The sequence below is a fragment of the Opisthocomus hoazin genome, chromosome 16 (genome assembly GCF_030867145.1).
Source record: "Opisthocomus hoazin isolate bOpiHoa1 chromosome 16, bOpiHoa1.hap1, whole genome shotgun sequence".
In the NCBI taxonomy this organism is placed as follows: domain Eukaryota; kingdom Metazoa; phylum Chordata; class Aves; order Opisthocomiformes; family Opisthocomidae; genus Opisthocomus; species Opisthocomus hoazin.
The window spans coordinates 18,157,592-18,176,034 of record NC_134429.1 but is presented as its reverse complement, the minus strand read 5'-3'; the positions used below and the strand labels follow the sequence as shown (position 1 = coordinate 18,176,034).

The following is an 18,443-nucleotide window of genomic DNA, read 5'->3' as shown; positions in this document are numbered from 1 at the left end:
CCTGCTTGGGCAGGGGGTTGGACTGGGTGACCCACAGAGGTCCCTTCCACCCCCTACCATTCTGTGATTCTGTGATTCTGTGATTCTATACTTCAGATTAAAGCAATTCAGCAGGGTAACTTTGCACTGCTAAGCTTTAGGTCTTTAGGTCTTGCCTGTCATCTGACATGGTGGCTGCTACGGCTGTCGCTGGTCCTGCCGGGCTCTCCGGCTGGGCACAGCGCTGGGGCAGGGGATGCTGCCCGCAGCCCCTCGGCTCTTCTGGCTGCCATTGCCCGGAAAGGGACAAAGCTGGGGAGCTGCAGGACGTGTGCTTCAGGGACGGTGAGTCCCAGGTCATGGATATCTGGTCCATCTGTACCCTCTTTGCCCTGCCTCCTCTTCCTTGGCTTGGAGGGGGCTGCCCTGGCAGGAAGGGTCCAGCCAGCAGCGTAGATGTGGCCTGAAGCTATTCTCGCGCAGACCAAAGCCAAAGTTTGCACGGAAACCTGAAACCCAGCGAGACTTGGATTAGCAACCCGAAACTGGGGCCAGGATACAAGCCTTTTGGAAGAGCTTGGCAGAGTTTCAGGCAAGTGCGGGCTGAGTTTCAAGTCAGCGAAGGCTGACCTTTGAGTGAGCCCGCTGCTGGCTGCTCGGGAAGCATGGGTCTGAATTTTAAGAGAGCCTGGGGAGTGAGTTTCAGGCAAAAAAAATAAAAAACTCCAAACCAAAACAGTTAATGGGTTTAGGCAGAAACAATGCAGACCTCTTATGGTTTGGGGGTGATCATTCCTGGCCACTCACCTGCCCCCAAACCAGCAAAACCAGACTGGTGGTTACAGCTTGGTTGCACTCTGAGTTTCAATGCAGACTTAACCCCTTCTTCAGCGTGGAGTAACCGCTACTTCCAGGCTGCTCTGGGGTAGATCTGAATTCCCCGTTTGCTCTCTCCCTGTCGCAAGGGAGGTCTCGTGGCTGTTAGCGGCGCAAGGTCGAAGCTGTGCCCGAGCAGCTCAGCATTCCCTACTCCCAGACACGAAGGGCTGAGCTATCTCTGTGGCAGTTTGTACCTCGCAGGAATTTATGGAAGGACAGAAATGAATCAGATCGGGGGTGGGGGGGGGGGGAGATCACAAGATGGAAAGGCTGCTGCTGTGAGAGCATGAGAGCAGGAGACCAGAGTCCAGGGATCAGCCAGAGATGGGCAGGGAAGGCCATGCGATATCAGTGACCGAGGCTGAAGGATGATCAAGCTGAAGTGGAAGAAGGCAAGAGAAAATGGCCACAAATAGAGCAGTCTGTCCCAGGCAGTGGGAAGCAGCAAATCCCAATGAAGTCTTGCTGCTAAAGCTGGGGACATATTTCTCTTCCCATTTTGGTGTTTTTTTTTTTTTTCCTATTGCTTTTCCTGAAAACTCGTCACTCTCTTCCTCCCCTAACACACAGCATGTGATGGGTCTAGTTCAGGGCAGGATGCATTTGTAAGCAGACTCACATTTCTCGGCGTTGTCTGCATTGTCTGGGCAGTGAATTCAGCCAAAACCCCCATACTTGTGGGGGGTTTTAGTGCTGATTTTAAAAACTTCATTAAGGTAGACTTTTTCCAAATGGAGTCTCCTGGATAGGAAAATGCTTAGCTTAGAGTACTCTTCCGTATCACTCTGATAGCTCCTTTCCCCTCTGCCAGTCCGCTGCTGTCCCTTTACACCGGGAGTAACAAACGTGGAGCCTGAAGCCACAGGAGGGGTCTTTATGCCAAAGAAGGTGCCCCTCCATGGCACTCCCGATTTTCTCACCTAGCTCCCTTTTCCATGCCCTTCATTCTGGCTCTTTCTCCCATGCTGTGTTCTGTGCTGTTAGGCAGAGAGGGGCCTCATCCGCTGCTTTATTTCAGGCCCTTCTCTAATTACACGTTGACATTAGTTATTTATATAATGTCCTTAATAGCAAAGTGTCGATACTGGAGGTGCTGGGAGGCGTTGGGGCCTGTGCCCGCCCGCCCGCGGCTCGGCAGGTGGCATCCGCCGGTCGCGCTGGTCCGGAGCTGCTGGAGCAGCCCCGCAGCATCCCAGCACCTGGCATCAGCTCCTCCGGAGACGGCTCTGGAGAGCCGGACCCAGGTATCCCGGAGAGGCACGGAGTCACGCACCGCGTGCCAGCAGGCAATCGGAGACGGTCTGTCCGGGCTGCGACTGCTGGATGTCCTTCGCGGGCGGCATCGTGCCCCTTCTGCCGCCCGCGTGGCTCGAGGCAGCGTGCCTTGCCCTTGAAGACCACGCCGTGCTTTCACGGCCCCCCCAGAGGAAGGCAGGGAAGCGCTCAGCAGATGCGCCATTTCCCCAAGGACGGTGTGTGGGCTTTACCCCGGAGAGCTAAATAAATACTTGGGTGTCTCCCACGCCGAGACTTGTTTGTGTCTCCGAGGCCGGGGTGGAGCGTGCGCTGGGGTGTGTGCAGTTCCTGCTGGGTTCGGTGTGCGGCCGCTCCGGCGCTGGGTTTCAATGTGACGCCGATAACACGGGCCGCCAGCCCGCTGCTGGCTTCCAGTTCCGTCTCGCTGCCTCCGTCTCTTTTATCTTCTCTGCTGCGGTTTGCAAGGCAGAGTTTAAAGGTTTCTCTGACTAACCCTGGCTGCCGGACTCAAAGGGAAGGAAGTCGACTGCAGCCAAGAAAAGGAAGCCAGTTGGTTTCCCTTCTGCGTCCGCGAGCACGTGTGAGGGGGAGAGGGAGAAGGGTGTAGCCAGATCAGAAATGAGATAGGATGGGAAGACAGCAGACCTCTTTCCTTCCATATTTTCTCGGCTCGACGAGCTCTCTGCGTGCGTCAGCCCGGAGCACGGAGAAAGGAAGCGTGTCCTGGTCAATATTTACCCGGCGGTGCGGGGCAGCGTGCTTCGTCTCCGGCTGCCGGCGGGCTGCACGCTGCTGGCTCTCTCCCTGGCACTGAAGGCAGCCGTGACGGGGAGCTTCCCTCCCACAGGACAGCCCCATGGGGCAGGAACTGGGTGCTGGCCCCCGGCACCCCAGCCCCGTTGAGGACCCCCGAGGTAGATGCAGAGCACGTGGGTCCCTCTCGGCTCTCGCAGCACCTACGCGGGCGGCCGTCTCCAGCGAGGGGTCTGCAGCAGCCTGGTGACCCAAGGGGTGGCCGGGGCAGTGCTGGGGTAGCAGAGCCTGGAGCTGGGCTTGGGGTCACGCTCACGGGCACTGTGCTGCAGGCGGCTACTTCAGGGCAGCTATTTCTGGCCCCCCGGGACAGGGGAGGGCATGCCGTGGGAGGCAGGCTCCGGGACTCGCAGGAGCTGAGGGCTATTTCTGGCTCTGGTTGCTGACCCGCCAGGCCACCCTCGGCCGGTCGCTTCCCCTGTAACTCCCTCGTGCCGGGCTCACCCTGGCTCTCCGACCCAAGGCTCCCTCTGCCACCCGCACCAGATGCTCCTGGGTGGCATGGGACGGCTGCCACACACGATGCGAAGTTTGTCACAAGACCATAATGCTGGCTGCGAGCTTTCGATACGAATTTGCAGCAGGCAGGCAAGAAGTGCCCTGGGAGTGCCATCAGCAGGCGGACGATGCCCCTGAGGCACAGAATAATTAAGGCTGGAAAAGACCTCTAAGACCACCAAGTCCAACCGTCAACCCAACACCACCATGCCTGCTGCGGTATAAGCAAAGTACCATATCTACAACTTTTTTGAACACCTCCAGGGATGGTAACTCAACCACCGCCCATGTTTTAGTCCCCCTAGAAATGGGTAACCTACAGACTGAGGGAAAGAGGTGGGTGTGCTGAAAAAAGAGCAGTCCTTGCCATCCAGACATCACTCTCCGCCTTGCACTAAGGGCTGTGAGCTCTGTGGCCTGGGCCCCTTCCTTGCTGGCCATCACATGGAGCAAGCCCAGGTGGAGGGCAGAAGCCAGCAGCGGGCATCAGGAGTGGTCCCGGAGACCCCAGAGGCTGTGGGACAGAAAGGCATTGGCTGGCACCCTCGTGTCTTCCCCACCAGCTTCTATATATGGGCCTGCCCTCTCTGAACCCAGCACGCTCGGATCTCAAGTGACACAGCGGTGGGGGGGTGGGGATGGTCTATTTTTAATCCCATGAATGGCTCTGTGCTGGAGCTGAGCTCTCTGCCCCCCGTCAAGGGTACGGCATCATGTTGTGCCGGGAGGATTTTCCTGCGTGGCTCTCTGAATGGCTCCATCACCGGCTTAGACTGTGGTACAGGTAGGATGCAGCTTTGTGATCTCCCCGCTGCTTCTCCCACCGCTCCTTGCTGGGTCTGGGCTCTGTTGCGTCTCCCTCCCCGGAGCCACGGCTACGGAAGGGGCTGCCGCCGCTTGCTGCCCTGTCCTTGTTTGGATGGTGCTCCATGCTGCCTTCCCGCATGACGCCGTGGCAGCAGGAGTGCTCCAGAGCGTAAATCCCCCACTTTTTAAAACGAGTTGTAGGCAAAAGGAGTAAGAAAGGGGTACGTGGGGCGCGGTGCTGCTGTGGAGGGAATCCCAGACCCTCCATGCTGCTGTTCCTGGGGAGCAGAGGCAGAAGGGGCCTGAGGGGGGTCATAGGGGTCCCCCACCGCTGGCTGGGTTAGGGTCCAGCACAGCGATTCCTGCCCTGCCGAGTCTGCCAGGAGCTGCCCTTGCCTCTCACTGACTTCACCTGGAGACCAGTGAGGATGAGTGAATGGGGACGGCAGGGAAGCAGGGCAGGACCCTGGGGGGGGGGAAAGGGTTAGGGGCACACACCTCGGCTATGTCTGCTGACGCCGGTGCCCCCTCCTCATGCCCTGATCTCTCCGGCCCCCTCCCCTTGCTTTGCTGCTGCAGACATGGATAACTTCGAGTACAGCATCCAGCTGAACGACAGGGACTGGGCTGAGTTCTTCCTGGCGTCGGAGGAATGCGACCTAGCGCCCGCCGCGCTGGCCACGGCCGAGGAGCAGTGTCTCAGTGACATTGAACAAGGGGACGGCGTGCCGGGGAGGGACTGCCGCGCCGGCACAAGCGGGCAGACGGCGGCGAGGGTGGACGTGTCCCCGCGCTGGCCCACTGGTGGGCACCTTGTCCTGCCGGAACTTCTCTCGGGCAGCGAGGACGAAGCGGAGCTGGGCTCGGTCGGCAGGTTTCTGTGTGAGAGCGACAAGCCCGGCTGTCCTTCGTCCGCCCCGATGCCCAGCGCGCAGGGGACGCAGCCCCCCTGCCCCCCCGCAGCCGCCATCGCTGGTGGCATGGCCGGGAGCAGCCCGGGGCAGGACACGGCATGCGAAGCAGCACCGCAGCCGGCACCGGCATCGGAGAAAGGAGCGACCAGCGGCAGCCAGGCCATGGACCGTCCCAGCCACCCAGCTGGATCGACCACCCCTGAACAGGGAGGGGACGCAGGAGGGAAACAGCCCCATGGCAGCCCGGTGGGGGCACAGCCGGGGGCCGCGGCGCGGGGCAGTTCGCCGGCACTGCCTGCATCCCCGGGAAGTTCAGCAAGGAAAAACCCAAGCAGTGCTTCGCACTCGGAGCCCGGGCTACGGGGACCCCTGCGTGACCACCCCCCAAATCCAGCCCCGGAGACTGCGCCCAGCACGCCCGGCTGCCCGGCGCGGGACAAGGTGAGCGGGGAGAGAGCGGGCGCCGGGACGAGCTCCCCGGAGGTTGTGAGGCCGAAGGTGCCGGGACAGCTGAGGAAGAGCCGCAAGCAGCGTGGAGCCGGTGCCGTCGAGGCAGCCCAAGGGGACCGGGAGCCGGCGGGGGCTGCAGCACAGGGGACCGTGGTCCCCGTGAAGGCACCTTTGAGCTCGCCGCTGTCCTCACGGAAGAGCAAAGGGAAGGAGAAGGCAGCCAAGCCAGCTCCTGCGAAGCTGGGGAGCGAGGAGGGAGGGGAGAGCAAACGGCCGGTGCCCGGCCCTGGCACGGATGAGGGCGATCCAGCCGGGAGCACCGTCCCGAAGCAGAAGGTGAAGGAGCCGGCGGCACAGCCCATGGGAAAGGCGAAGGCCACCAAGCATTCAAAGCCAGGGCAGGCTGGTGGCTCGGGCGTACGTGACAACGTGCCTGTGATCCCTGCCATGGCTCCTTCAGCAGAGGCATGCCAGGAGATGCCGGGGAAGCCTCTCCATCCCAAGAGCGTGGCGGCTTTTGGAGGGGATGCTGCTGGGGGAGCTCACGGGGAGCCTGCAGCTGAGACCCCCGGGGAGCTGGGACCCCCTTGCTTTGCAGCTGGGGCCACCCTGCCTGCGAGGGCAGACACCCTGGACGTGACTTGGCCCGAGATGTACGACTATTTGTTCTGTGACTCCCAAGGGGAAGAAGAAGGGATGGGGAACTCGGTGGAGGGGGAGAAAACACCCTTGGAAAGGGAAATATCCTTGCCTGAACTGTACGAATATTTTTTCAATGAACCAGAAGGAAGCAGGAAAAAAGCCAAGGGTAAAGAGAGGAAGCGAAAGAAGTTCAGCAGCTTGGACCACGCTCAGCTGCAAAACAAGGATCCCGACTCGGCTCCAGCTGAACACTCCTTGCTTATCTCTGTCCCTGAGGTGTATGAACACTTCTTCCTGGACGGGTCTGGGAACAGGGCTGGCTGGAGAGGGATTTTCTCTCTGGCTCCAGCCTCCGAGGTGAAGAAAGCTGTGGGGGCTTTGAAGTCCCTTCTGCAACGGCCGATGCATCTCGTCAGAGGCCAAGCCCCGGCCCCGCAGGCTCTCGTGCGGAGAGGATCCGGAGAGAAGCTCCCCCTCGTCCCGCTGGCTCCTCTGGGAAGAGGCCAGAAGCATCCCGAAGGCTTGGACATGGCCCTGGCGCTGACAGGTAAAAGCACCGTCACCCCTGCCCGCTGCCCACAGCCCCAGCTCGCTGCTGTGCCTAGAGACGTGCTCTGCCTCGCGCCGTGTCCCCTGCTCCCACCGCCCCTTGGGAAGCCCAGCAGGCTCCGCCGGTCTGAAATCACACGCCTGGCGCGTCGCTTGGCCACAGGATCACAGAATCCCAGCATGGCGGGGGTTGGCAGGGCCCTCTGTGGGTCCCCCAGCCCAACCCCCTGCCCAAGCAGGGTCACCCAGAGCAGGCTGCACAGCACCGCGGCCAGGCGGGGCTTGAATATCTCCAGAGAAGGAGACTCCACAGCCTCCCTGGGCAGCCTGGGCCAGGGCTCCATCGTTAGCAGGGGAAGCGTGGCTAAAGCCACCGCCATGACACCCTGCATCACGCTGGTTCTGCCCCGTGATGCTCACGCTGTCCCTGTTCCAGGGGAGAGGGATGGACTAGATGACCCACAGAGGTGCCTTCCAACCCCTACCATTCTGTGATTCTGTGATTCTGAGAGCCCCTGCAGGTGGCACGGGCTGGGGTTCTGGGTATGTTCTCGGTGTATTCTGCGCATAACTCGCTCTGCTCCCCGCAAACGGCAGTCCCGCGGCAGAGGCGGTCGTGGCAGCGTGCGTGAAACACAGCCTGGCCCAAAGTCCCCGTCCCACCTGATTCAGTGTCCCCCTGGGTATAACTTAGTGTGGATCTGGTCCATTCTTTTGCACTCTGGCCAAGGAAAACTTACTGCAGCAGACAGCTGCATGAAGCACGGCTGGTGTTCTTGCAAAGCCTGGTAGAGATAGGCATTCCCCACCCCAGTGCCGTCCGATGGCCTGCAGAACCACGTAGCTGTATTTCTGATCAGGGAATGGGAGGTAAAGCAGCAAAATCTTTCTGTGCCGAAGAACTCATGCCTCTGAGATAAGGCAGTGGCTGCTGAGCTGCTGTCCTGTTAAGGCTGGGCTTCTAATCGACCCAATATTGGCGGGGGAAAGGGGTGCACAGAGCGGAACATGGCCAAGGCTTCCAACTGAGAGGTGAGGGGAACGTTAAAACACACACTAATTCGAAAAACACCCTTCAGAGACCCTAGACGTTACCTGAACATTGGCTGTGACTGAAGACAGGTAAAAGAAACAGGAATAAAGGGAGAGCAAGTCTGACCCACTAGGACAGCCTGCATATTTGTCTTAAAGCTTTTAGACGATGCTTACAGCCACAGTGCCTCATAGTTAATATTAAAACCAAACAATGAATGAGTCAGCCCAAAGGGTGCTTCAAAATAGAGCTTCCAGTCTGTTTGCACAGAGAAAAAGCCTTTTGCCGCGGTCGTAGCTAATTAATAAGACAGCTTTAATTAAAAGCCTGATCAAATAAACACAGGAGCGAAAATCATCTACTCTTGCAACGCGTCTTCAAGTTGTGCTAGGCTGGAACTCCAGCAGAGAAAGAAAAGCAGAGCAGCGAGGGCCGTCTCCCTCCCCGGACCTCGCCGGCGGCCGGAGCGAGGTGGGATCTGCCGAGAGATGCTGAGAGCTGGTGCTTCTCGGGGGGCTGCGTGCTGCCCTAGAGCTGCGTGCATCTCGGGGCTCTGTCCTGCAGGAAGGGGACCTTGCCCAGAGGGGACCTGCCCGCAGCCCCAGGGCATCGGCAGCCGCTCCAGGAACTGCTCTCTCCCAAATCGACCTGCTTGCCGCTGGGAAGGTGTGGGGCAGGCAGGGGTTCTGCAGGCGGCGTGCCCGCTGGCCCATGGCTAGCATTCACCAATATTTGCCTTGGGCTCTTCAAGTGTAAAACGGAGAGGGGTGAAAAATGTGCCCCTCTCCTTAGGAAACACACCCGAGTCCTAACTAGAGATGTTTGCCTTGACCAACGGTGACAAAAGGTCTTCTGGGAGGGAAAATGTGTGACCAAGCTGTATTTCTCCGGGAGGGCAAGAGTCTGGAGCCTGCTGTGGCAGAGACTGTGGCGTGAAACCCCAAGGCTCGTGCTCTTCTTCTCACAGGGAGGCCCGAGGCTCCGCTGGCGCTGACCCACAAAGACATGTGCCTCGTCTTCTGCGCCTTTGCGTCGTGGGCGGTGAAGACCTCCGACCTGCAGGCTCCGGATGCCTGGAAGACCAGTACGTAGGGTGCCCAGCCCGGCGGGAGAGGGGTGGGAAGGACCTGGTGGAAGACAGGGCGGGGATGCTAAGGATGCTAACACACCTAATGGTGCCTGGGGGAAAATGCAGTCATTCTCCTGCTTTTCCAAAGTGTCCTGCTACTTTCTAGTGCCTTCTTTCTCCTGGAGAAATGGCAGTCCCGATTCTTACTCACTTATGTTGTCCTTTCCCCACACAAAGTGCTTGCGGACTCGAACCGTAGGACAAGTCTGTACTCCTGGCTCTGCTCCCGCTCTATCCAGCCCCTGACAGGGACCAGTACCAGTGTGTCAGGGGAAGAGAGGCTTCGTTAGGATCCTCCCTGGCTAGAAGCTAATCAGGACCGCGAGTATGCAGGTTTATACTCCTTCATCTCAGCTGGAAAAACACGCACATATTTTTATAAAGTGCTGTAAAGGTATAATCTTTTCACTAAATACAGCTTAGCTGGGGTATTATCCCGATGTCCTGCAAGTAAACGGAGCTCTGTCAGGTCCTCTCCTCTCCAGCCACAGCATCCAAATGACTGGGGGGGGAGAGAGCAAGCCTGGGCAGCACAAATTAGCCAAGCTGCGACCCAAGGGTTGCGGGTCCCTGGACGAGCGCAGCGTGGGACACGGAGCACAGCAGCCCTGCCCCGGCCGCAGCAGCCGAGCGCAGGGTCCGGCCGGTGGGCACCGGCGAGCCCCCACCATGGGGTGAAACACCAGGGCCAGGGCTTCTCCAGGGGAGGAATGTTCCCCACTAAGGTCACGCAGGAAGCTGACACCGTGGGCTGAGAATAGCTCGTTAGCTAAAGTTGCTCAGTGCAATCATCACAAGGAGCTTTTGGCCGGCTCCTCCTTGCCTTCTTAGTATGAGGTGGCGGACGTGGCCTCAGAGAGGGTGCGAACAGCAGGATCCGGGCCTCGTGCCCTCGGGGTTGCACAACCCAGCGTGCAGTAAGCACCCCGGCGAGGAGGGCAGGAGAGGCACAGTCTGGCGTGCTGGACTAGCGATTCTCTTTCGGCATTTTAGGTTCCCACAAGTTGAATTTCCCTGTCTGTGCCCCAGGCTCTAACACAGAAATCCAAACCAAGTCTGAATTTAAACTGGGAAGTCCAAAGGCATGGCTTGGGTTCCCAGTTTTGCTTGGGGGTAGAGCTTTTATAAGCCAAGCTGAAAACTTTAGCTGAAAGTACAGAGAAGAGCTTGATTCTGCGCATAATCTCCATTAGCTGCTTTTTGTATCTCTGCATTTTCTGATTCTGGGTTTTGGGTATTTTCTGCTTTTGGCTGGGATCAGAGTACCCACAGATAAACCACAAAATGATATTTTTCTTGGCATCTTCCTGGTCCAAACAGAATTAGAAAACGCAGGGACGGTCCTGAAGCCCTGGCGAGGTTTTCTACTGTGGCCTTCTCACCCGATGTTAGACCCATCAGATCTTCACGTGAGCCTGTATATCTAACCGCCACCCATCTCCACCACACGCATGAAGTCTAGGTCGTGTTTCTCTCAAAACCAGCTGGTTCTTGTGAAATGGTGGCGTGATCTGTGTGCCCACGATGCAGGGGTAGATGTGGTTGGCCAGGCTGTGGGCAGCTCAGGGCCCAACACAATGGGAACAAGCACAGTGTGGTGGGGATGAAGAGCAAAGGCAGGAGGGGGCTGAGAAAGGGAGGGGAGCGACCCCCCTAGGTCCCATGGAGCAGCATGAGCTGAGTAGCTTGTGTTTGGAAAAGTTTGGAAAAAGTTTGGAAAAAGATCTTCGGGTTTGGAAGAAGCACCCGGACTCACTCTGGAAATGTGTTGGGCTCTCTTCCAGTGTTCCTGGCAAGTTTTGGCACACTCTCTGCCATCCGCTACTTCCGAAGGCAGGTCAGAGAAGGACAGCTCCGGACCTAGGCTCCGCGCACACCAGAGGTGCTTCCTGAGGACATCGCGGGTGGCAGAGGCAGAGGCCGGGGACTCTCTTCTTGGGCGGTGTGAGAAGCCTGGATCCCAGCACCAGGACTTCTCTGGACCCATCCCTGAAGGGGACAGGATGTCACAGGGAGCAGGATCCTTCCGGTGACAGACATTTACGATACGGTAGGCAGTTTGTACCCGTACTGGACAGAAGAGGAGCCCGGCGTGGGCTGGCTCTGTTCTTTCTTTGCACACTTCTTGCATACTTGTGCTGTCTCCTAGGAGTAGTCACAGTGTCTGTTCCAGGGCGCTGCTTGTCCGTCCTCCCTGCTGAAGCCACCTGGTGTCAGAGGAAGGTAGAGGGGGGAGGAGAGAGCAAAAGAAACCAGGAAAGTGCTTCATTCCTAGGAAATGGTTGGGGTATCTGTGAAGGAAGAGAGGAGAGAGCTTTGGGGAAGAGCTGTCTCTGTCCAAACATGGTGCTTTGCTAAGCACACGCACAGGCTAGCTGGGCAGCAGCTAACGGGGGACGCTTGGCAAGGCCCAGCTCTCCCACGACCAGTTTGGCTCCCTGCGGGAGGACTCATCCTCTTGGATTTCACTCCAAGAAGTCACAGCTTGGTCTAACGGTTCAGGATGCTGAGATAGGGTTTCTGCTGCAAGTAGCTGCCTCAGCCCTGCCGAGCCAGAGCTGCGGATGCGGTGTCTGTCCCTCGGGTGAGGAGCACCCACTGCAAGGACGCATCCCACTCCATAGGCAGAGGACGGGCGGGTGTCAGGCAGCCAGAGCCACGGAGGGACAGACGGGAAGGGCCATGCAGGAGGCTGCGCAGGATGGAAAGGGGCTGCTGGGGCAGCAGGGAAAGGGGCTGAGCTCAGGGGAGCCTCAAGAAGGAGCCCTGACAAAGACAGGAGCATGTTGGGGAGGAGGAGAAGGCACAGGTTTGGAGCTGACAATCACCAGAAGAGGGGTCTAGGTACATCACCCAGTCCCTCCGCTGCCTCCCATCCTGGAGCTGGCTGGGAGGAGATGTTGAGTGAGGAGGTGCTGTGGCTGGGTGTGTAACCTTGTGGGGCTGGAGAGGGCTGGAGGGGACCCAGAATGGAAGGTGGGGTGAAAAATGAAAACAGTTCAGGATCTTCCCTGTCTCTAGGGCCTTCCTGATCACTCAAGGGCATTATTCATGAGGGCTCTTCTTCACTCCCAGCTCTGGTAACAGCACGAATGTGAAATTTGTTAAGCACTTAGGCACCAGATCCGCAAAGGTACTGGGGGAAATCTGCCCAGAGCACCTTTGCAGATCTGCCCAGGAGCTTTATAGGAACAGTCTGTGTCAATGTTTGTCTTACGAAACGAGAGAGAAGAGGTTTAGCTCTTTCCTTGTAATGCAGAGTGCCATGCAATTTTAATGTGTGTGGGGTTTTACTTCAGACCATGTATTCTTGCTGATAAAAGAGCAGCTGTACAATTGTACGGTGAGATATGTAGCACTAAATAGCAAGAGAGAGAGATGTACAGGCTCTATATAGACTATAGTAGCTGTATATCCAGTAAAAGGAGTTTTGTGGAGGAGGATAACGGATAAAATATGCTGGAAGCTTCTAATAAAGATCTGTCTCCTTTAATACTTTTGTGTACGTTCCTGTGTCTACGTTGTTTGGGTGTGAAACTGTTGAATGAGTACTGAGTTTCAGAGAATGAGAAATCAATCCATGATATGTCTGTTGATACAAAAATGTAGGATTTGATGTGCTGGTTGAGGACAGCTTACGTAGGCAGATGGACTGCTTCTCCTCATCAGCTCGTTCGCCATGTCTACCCCTCTGAGACACATCGGGGCTGTCGCGTGTGGCTGACAGCCTGATCCAGAGAGCACTCAGGGCTCGAGCAGAGTCCTGCTCTTGCCAGCCCTCCAGCCAGCTGAACAGATCAGGGAGCACGGGTCAACGCACGGCGGCAGCTCCCAGGTTCGCTCCATCGATCCCCATCGTCTCTGCCCTCCCCAGTGGCCCTCGATGCAGCCAAGCTCTCCGCTCCGAGCCGCATCCAGGAGCGCCCGGCCCTGCAAGATCAGCCCAGCAGACCTCGCTCTCTGCACTGAGCAGGGGAGGCTGAAGTGCTCGCGTACGCTCGGTTTTGCTGTTTATCGAGCCAGAACCCATTAAGCGCTCCCCGCGTTCTCAGAGGCCGGTGGAAACGCAGCAGCCTTGGCGTGGCGGGTGGGAAATGGGGGAACAGCTGGAGGAATCGGGCGATTTCATATGCGGGGCTTTCCTGGGAGACCGTCAGGCTGAGCTGAGCGAAGCAGAAGGTCAGAGGAGGGCAGCAGACAGGTTTGCTGAAAGGAAGGGGGTCTCGGGGGGCTCTGGCTATTGCTGCCTTGTTCCTCATGCAGAGCGAAGTCCCCAGGGTAAGGGACACGGTGAAATCCTGAACCGTCGCTGCTGGCTTCTTCCTTGGTCTGAATTTTTTCCATTTTGTGTTTTCTAGCCTTGTCATGCAAATGTGAAGGAAATAATGTTTTCCCTTCGCTTTGCAGGTGCAGGAACAGTTCATTTCTCTCCCAGCCAGGTACGGTACTCCCAGGTGAAGCGCTGGCACCTAACAAACCATTGTGCTAAAAGTCACTGAATTTAATACTGGGCAAAATAGTTGGGAGAGCTGTTCTGGTTTGTCTCAATGTCTCAGGGATTGGCCTGAAGATCTCACTGGAACTGAGCAGGTTTCTGGCCAGAAGCCATAATGTTGAAGACACTTCTGATGACATCAGCCTCTCCAGGGAGGTTTGGACGGGGCAGGGCTCTGTGCTGGGATGTGGGGAGTCTGCGTGTACCCGTGTCAGCCGGAGGTTTTCCCCCCGTTTTGGGGACCTCACCTTCCCTGGGGAAGTGGTTTTGTTCTCAGCTGCTCCCCACAAACCAGAGCTGCAGATGCTTGCTGCAACGGGGGTGCTGCCAGTTCGGCGTGCTGCTTGGGTGCCTGGAGAAGAACGAGGGAGCTCGGTCGGTTTGGACTGGGCTGGAGAGCTTCACAGTGAACATACAGCTGCTGAATCGCTGCTGGAAGAAGACTTGGGTGTCCTCTCCTGCCATTGTTGCTCGAAAGCTCTGTGCATGGCTTTTGCGGGGAGCTGACTTGTTCTGCTCCTTGTTTGGCTCCAGTCGGAGACTACCATCAGCTTTCCTGAACCACACCAGGCAGGCATGGCACAGGCATGGCTGCAGGAAAGCTGCTGGGCAGACAACTAGTTTAGGAGTGGCTTGGGTGCAAGGAGTAATACCAGCTACCATCCAGAAAGGAATCCAGCCTAGCTGTGGCGAGAAGCGGGAATGGTAGGTGGTGCCCTGCAGTCCCGGTGCCTGGTCCACAGGCGAGCCACCCGGGCTGTCCCTGACCTGCTCAAGCTGGGAAAGGCACCAAGCCCCTGTTTTCCCACTCTGAGGGACATGGGGTATATCTCACTCTCAATGCCTCTATCCTGGCGTTCAATAACTCGTGCTAAGTGTCTTCCCAGGAGAGTTCAGTGCTCATGCTCTGCTGCAGGTAACAGGAGGTGCCTGTCACCCCTGCCAGCGAGTGCCCTTTGCCAGTCTGTGCTAACCGGTGTCTGATCCTTTAGCGCTTGGGCTTGGAGACATAGATGTGATTTGGCACCTCCCGCTGCTGATCCATCAGGTCAGAGGCGCGTTTCACACTCCTTTTGTTCCTGCTGGAAGGAGTGGATGAGATAAATATTTCAGAAGGTGGATGTTTTCACTCCACCGCAGAAGCGAAAGGAAATATTGAAAGGTCTTGGTGGTGTCAGGAGATCAGCTCTGGGAGTGTCTGCTCTGCTCAGCCGAGCAGCAGTGTCTCCAGCGTCCTTCAAGGAAACCAGCCTGGACTTGCCTGCAATTTTAATGCTTGGTTTATTCTCCGACCTTTTAAGCTCTCTCCTCTCCCTCGGTGGCCAGGTCGCCTGGCCTGTATCTCGCCTCAGAGAGAGAGGCCAGGACCTCACCATCTTTTGCAACAGCAGCAGCCACCACAATAGAAATGACCTTTCCGGTGCATCCTCGCTGCCGTGAGACTGTTTCCATCTCACCAAAGAGAGCGTCCGTGCTGGAGGTGGGAGCCGTGCCGTCCCGCCCCGCTCCCTCGCCTCGCACGTAGCTCCCACATCTGACACCTTGTCTTGCCAAGAGGATGAAAAAGTCAGGCAGGTGCTGCACCCTCAAGAGCTGCCTCCGTGTTTCACCCGGCCTCGATACGCCGTGTGCGTGTGAAGCGTCTGTCCCGCTCCCCCCTCTGCCGCAGCCACCGCTTCTGCCACAGCAGCTCCTTCGCTCTTCTTTTCGCTTCCCCTCTCTGGCAATAAATCCAGAGCAAAGCTTCCCAGGGACGTTTCTGCTAGGCCGTTTCTGAGCCATGACTGCCTTCTCCCCGCGCTCCAGAGAGATTCCCAAGGGCTGGCGGTGCCGTGCCGGTGCCGGGAGTGCCTGGACAGGGAGGCAGCGGGCAGAGCAGAGGGAGCTGTGTCCTCCCGCTCACCTGGCACCCACAGAAACACCGGTTGCTTCACAGAATCACAGAATGGTAGGGGGTGGCAGGGACCTCTGTGGTCACCCAGTCCAACCCCCTGCCGAAGCAGGGTCACCCAGAGCAGGCTGTAGAGGACCTTGTCCAGGCGGGTCTTGAATATCTCCAGAGAAGGAGACTCCACAGCCTCCCTGGGCAGCCTGGGCCAGGGCTCTATCACCCTCAGAGGGAAGAAGTTCTTCCTCATGTTCAGACGGAACTTCCTCTGCTTCAGTTTGTGCCCATTGCCCCTTGTCCTGTTGCTTCATTCACCCCTGAGATCATGACATCTTTGGGTGGATTCCCCCACCCACAGGGCAGCGAGGGAGTTGCTCGTCGCAGGCTGGACCGAATCCTGCACATCCGCAGCTCCGCGGGCGACCGCGGGCTCGGCAGGGGAGGTGCTGGGTTTTCTGGGCAGGAGCAGGTTGGCCCAGCAGGTCCTTCCCCGACCTCCGCCACGGTTTCGGGCAGCCGACAGGAAGAGACACGCTCATACAAAATGCTCCCCGAGGAGCTCCCAAACCTCAAGTGTCTTTGTAAATGCAATAAAAAGATCGGCGAGTCCACGTGCCTTCGGATACGGGGGCTTTTTCTCCAAACTCCTGAAGCCAAAGGAACAGGTCATGGGCTCCACTTTCTTTTTTAAAAACACCTCTCTCTGCAATTTATTTCCCGAGCAAAAGAAGTTTGAGATTGTGGCTTGGAAATCAGAAAGCAGAAAGAAACACAGCAGCCCACCGTGGTGCAATAACTGCTCTGCTTTTCCAGCCGTGGTGGCAGAAGGAGGGGACCTGATTCAGGACTTTTAGCACTTGGAGGGAGTGTGGGGGGGTGGAGAGATCATTTGTCAGAGAGTGAACTGTTGGCAGCTAGTGTCATCTCCTGCCTTTCATCTGCCTGGGTGAATAAAGAGGCAGCTATCCTGCGACCAAGCCGAGCAGCGGGATGTCCACGGGCTTGCTGGCAGCTCTGGAGCACTGGGCCTGCAGGCTGGGGGTGACCGGGCTGAGACCCGATCTCTGCTGCAGCCAGGCTGCGAAGAACGAATACATTTTTTCAGGAATAAGAGGTATTTTATGTGTTTGCAGGTACGACAGGTTCCATTTTCACGCAACCTATCTAGTGCCACTTTAATTAAATCCTCTGTTTTTAAATCCTGAATTTGCTGAGAAATGCGTTGGGAGGAAAAGCAAGAGAGTGGGGGTTTTCACGGTCACAAGGCGGGTGCCCACGAGCAGAGCTCACAAACGCAGCCCTGCTCCCACCCGCCACCGAGCCCCCGGGTCAGCATCGGGAGAGAAAACCATCAGGGCAAAACCAACGGCCAGCAAAACCAGTGACTCAACGAGAAACCAGCCTGTGCTGGGGAGCTTGGGTGTGGGTCTTCACAAATCTGATGCTTAGGGGGGCCAGTTTGGAAACAATTTAGGGCTTGTACACACACAGAAATTGCTCTGCATTAATGACGTTGGCTTAGCAAAGCTGTACAACCTTCTACAGTAGGGACAGATGGAGGGAGAGCAGGAAGAAGCGCTGCTTCTAGGGGAGCTAAACCCAGCTGGGAAAGGGTGTAAGTCAAGGGTGTAAGTAAAACTCCTCTAGCTGCTTGTACGGCAGGGGCTGTGTAACCATTCCAGCAGCCGTTTGTTATCACAATCCTTAATTCCTTCTTCCTAGCAGTGAAGAAGTGGCAAGGAGCAGGCTGCAGTGGTCAGCTGGGCAGCAGCATTCAGGGATGGGATACTCAGGTGCTGTGTACACCCACCACCCCGCTCCCTCTCGGTGCAAGCCCCTGACGGTGCCCGTTTGCTAAGGGCACGCTCGCATTTCATCCCGAAACGCTATGTGCTGTGCCGGGCAGCTGCTGGAAGCAGCCACACTCGGCCCCGGCAGTACTGCAGGAACAAGGCAATAACTCAGGCACCGACGCACGAACACAGAGATGGAGTTCAGGACCCGAAATAAGAGCCGAACAGACCAGGGCAGCTGTGCACAAAGGCGTGCTGGAAGCGTGAGAAATGAGCAGCCTGCGTGTTGAAAGGGCAGCACTTGAAAGAGTGACAAATTTAGCCCAGATGTAGCCGGGGAGGGAAGCTGTCACTCCGGGAGCAGGGCTAAAATTGCTTTAGAAGCGGTGTCACATCTCTACAGAGTTTTGAACCCAGGATCTCACACCTTGGTGGCCCTGTGCACGCGTGTGGCACTGTCACCGACCAGCGCGATCGCACATCGCAGCTTGGGAGAGCTGCTCACGGGGGGGGGGGGGACACGACACAGATACACTGGGCTGCTGCGGCCAACACGTCTACCTCTGTTCCTTGAGCTCCTCTGGCTGCGGCACGAACACCTGCCACCTTCCCCAATGTCAGCACCTTCCAGCAGCCGCTGCTGCGGGCTGCTTGTCCTGCACAGGGCAGTGTGCTTGGGAGGGCAAGCCCTCCGCCTGCCCTGCTGCTCCCAGCCCCGAGAGACCACCGACCTTTAAGCTGAGCGCCATATCCAGCTCCTCGCTGGTCTCCTCTGCAGAGTTCAGGACACCTGGTTGTCTGCCCAGAGCAGATGCAGGGACTGAAGTGGCCTGCGGGCATCTGGATGATGGTGTTTCCTTGCCAAGCAAACCCCCGCTGTGGCCAGCTCCCCTTCGCAACCGGCTCTGTTAGCAAGCGGCTGCCACGAAGTGAGGTCAGACTGACAAAACGGTGAAGGCAGAGCCAAACCCTAGATCACAGAATCACAGAATGGTCGGGGTTGGAAGGGACCTCTGTGGGTCCCCCAGCCCAACCCCCTGCCCAAGCAGGGTCACCCAGAGCAGGCTGCACAGCACCGCGTCCAGGCGGGTCTGGAATATCTCCAGAGAAGGAGACTCCACAGCCTCCCTGGGCAGCCTGGACCTGCCTGTGCAGGGCTCAGCTCCATGCCTGAGCCCAGCACCATGCCCAAGCTGGCGCGTCCCACTCAGTTCACCTGGGTTTCGCCCAGGCTAGCGAGCAGACAGCTCAGCCCACCCGGAGTCACGGCGTGGCACGGGCATTCCCAGCTGCACCAGTGCATGGAGCCACTCGGAG

General features: G+C 57.7%; 1 protein-coding gene across 1 annotated transcript; it reads left to right on the top strand.

Moving 5' to 3' along the window:
* The first annotated feature begins 4,046 nt into the window (after positions 1–4,046).
* On the top strand, positions 4,047–12,443 carry PERM1 (PPARGC1 and ESRR induced regulator, muscle 1). Its single transcript, XM_075437543.1, has 4 exons — positions 4,047–4,210; positions 4,813–6,786; positions 8,789–8,905; positions 10,735–12,443. Exons 1-4 carry the CDS (start codon positions 4,084–4,086, stop codon positions 10,812–10,814), a joined length of 2,298 nt encoding a protein of 765 aa, XP_075293658.1. The 5' UTR covers positions 4,047–4,083; the 3' UTR covers positions 10,815–12,443.
* The last annotated feature ends 6,000 nt before the right edge of the window (positions 12,444–18,443 follow it).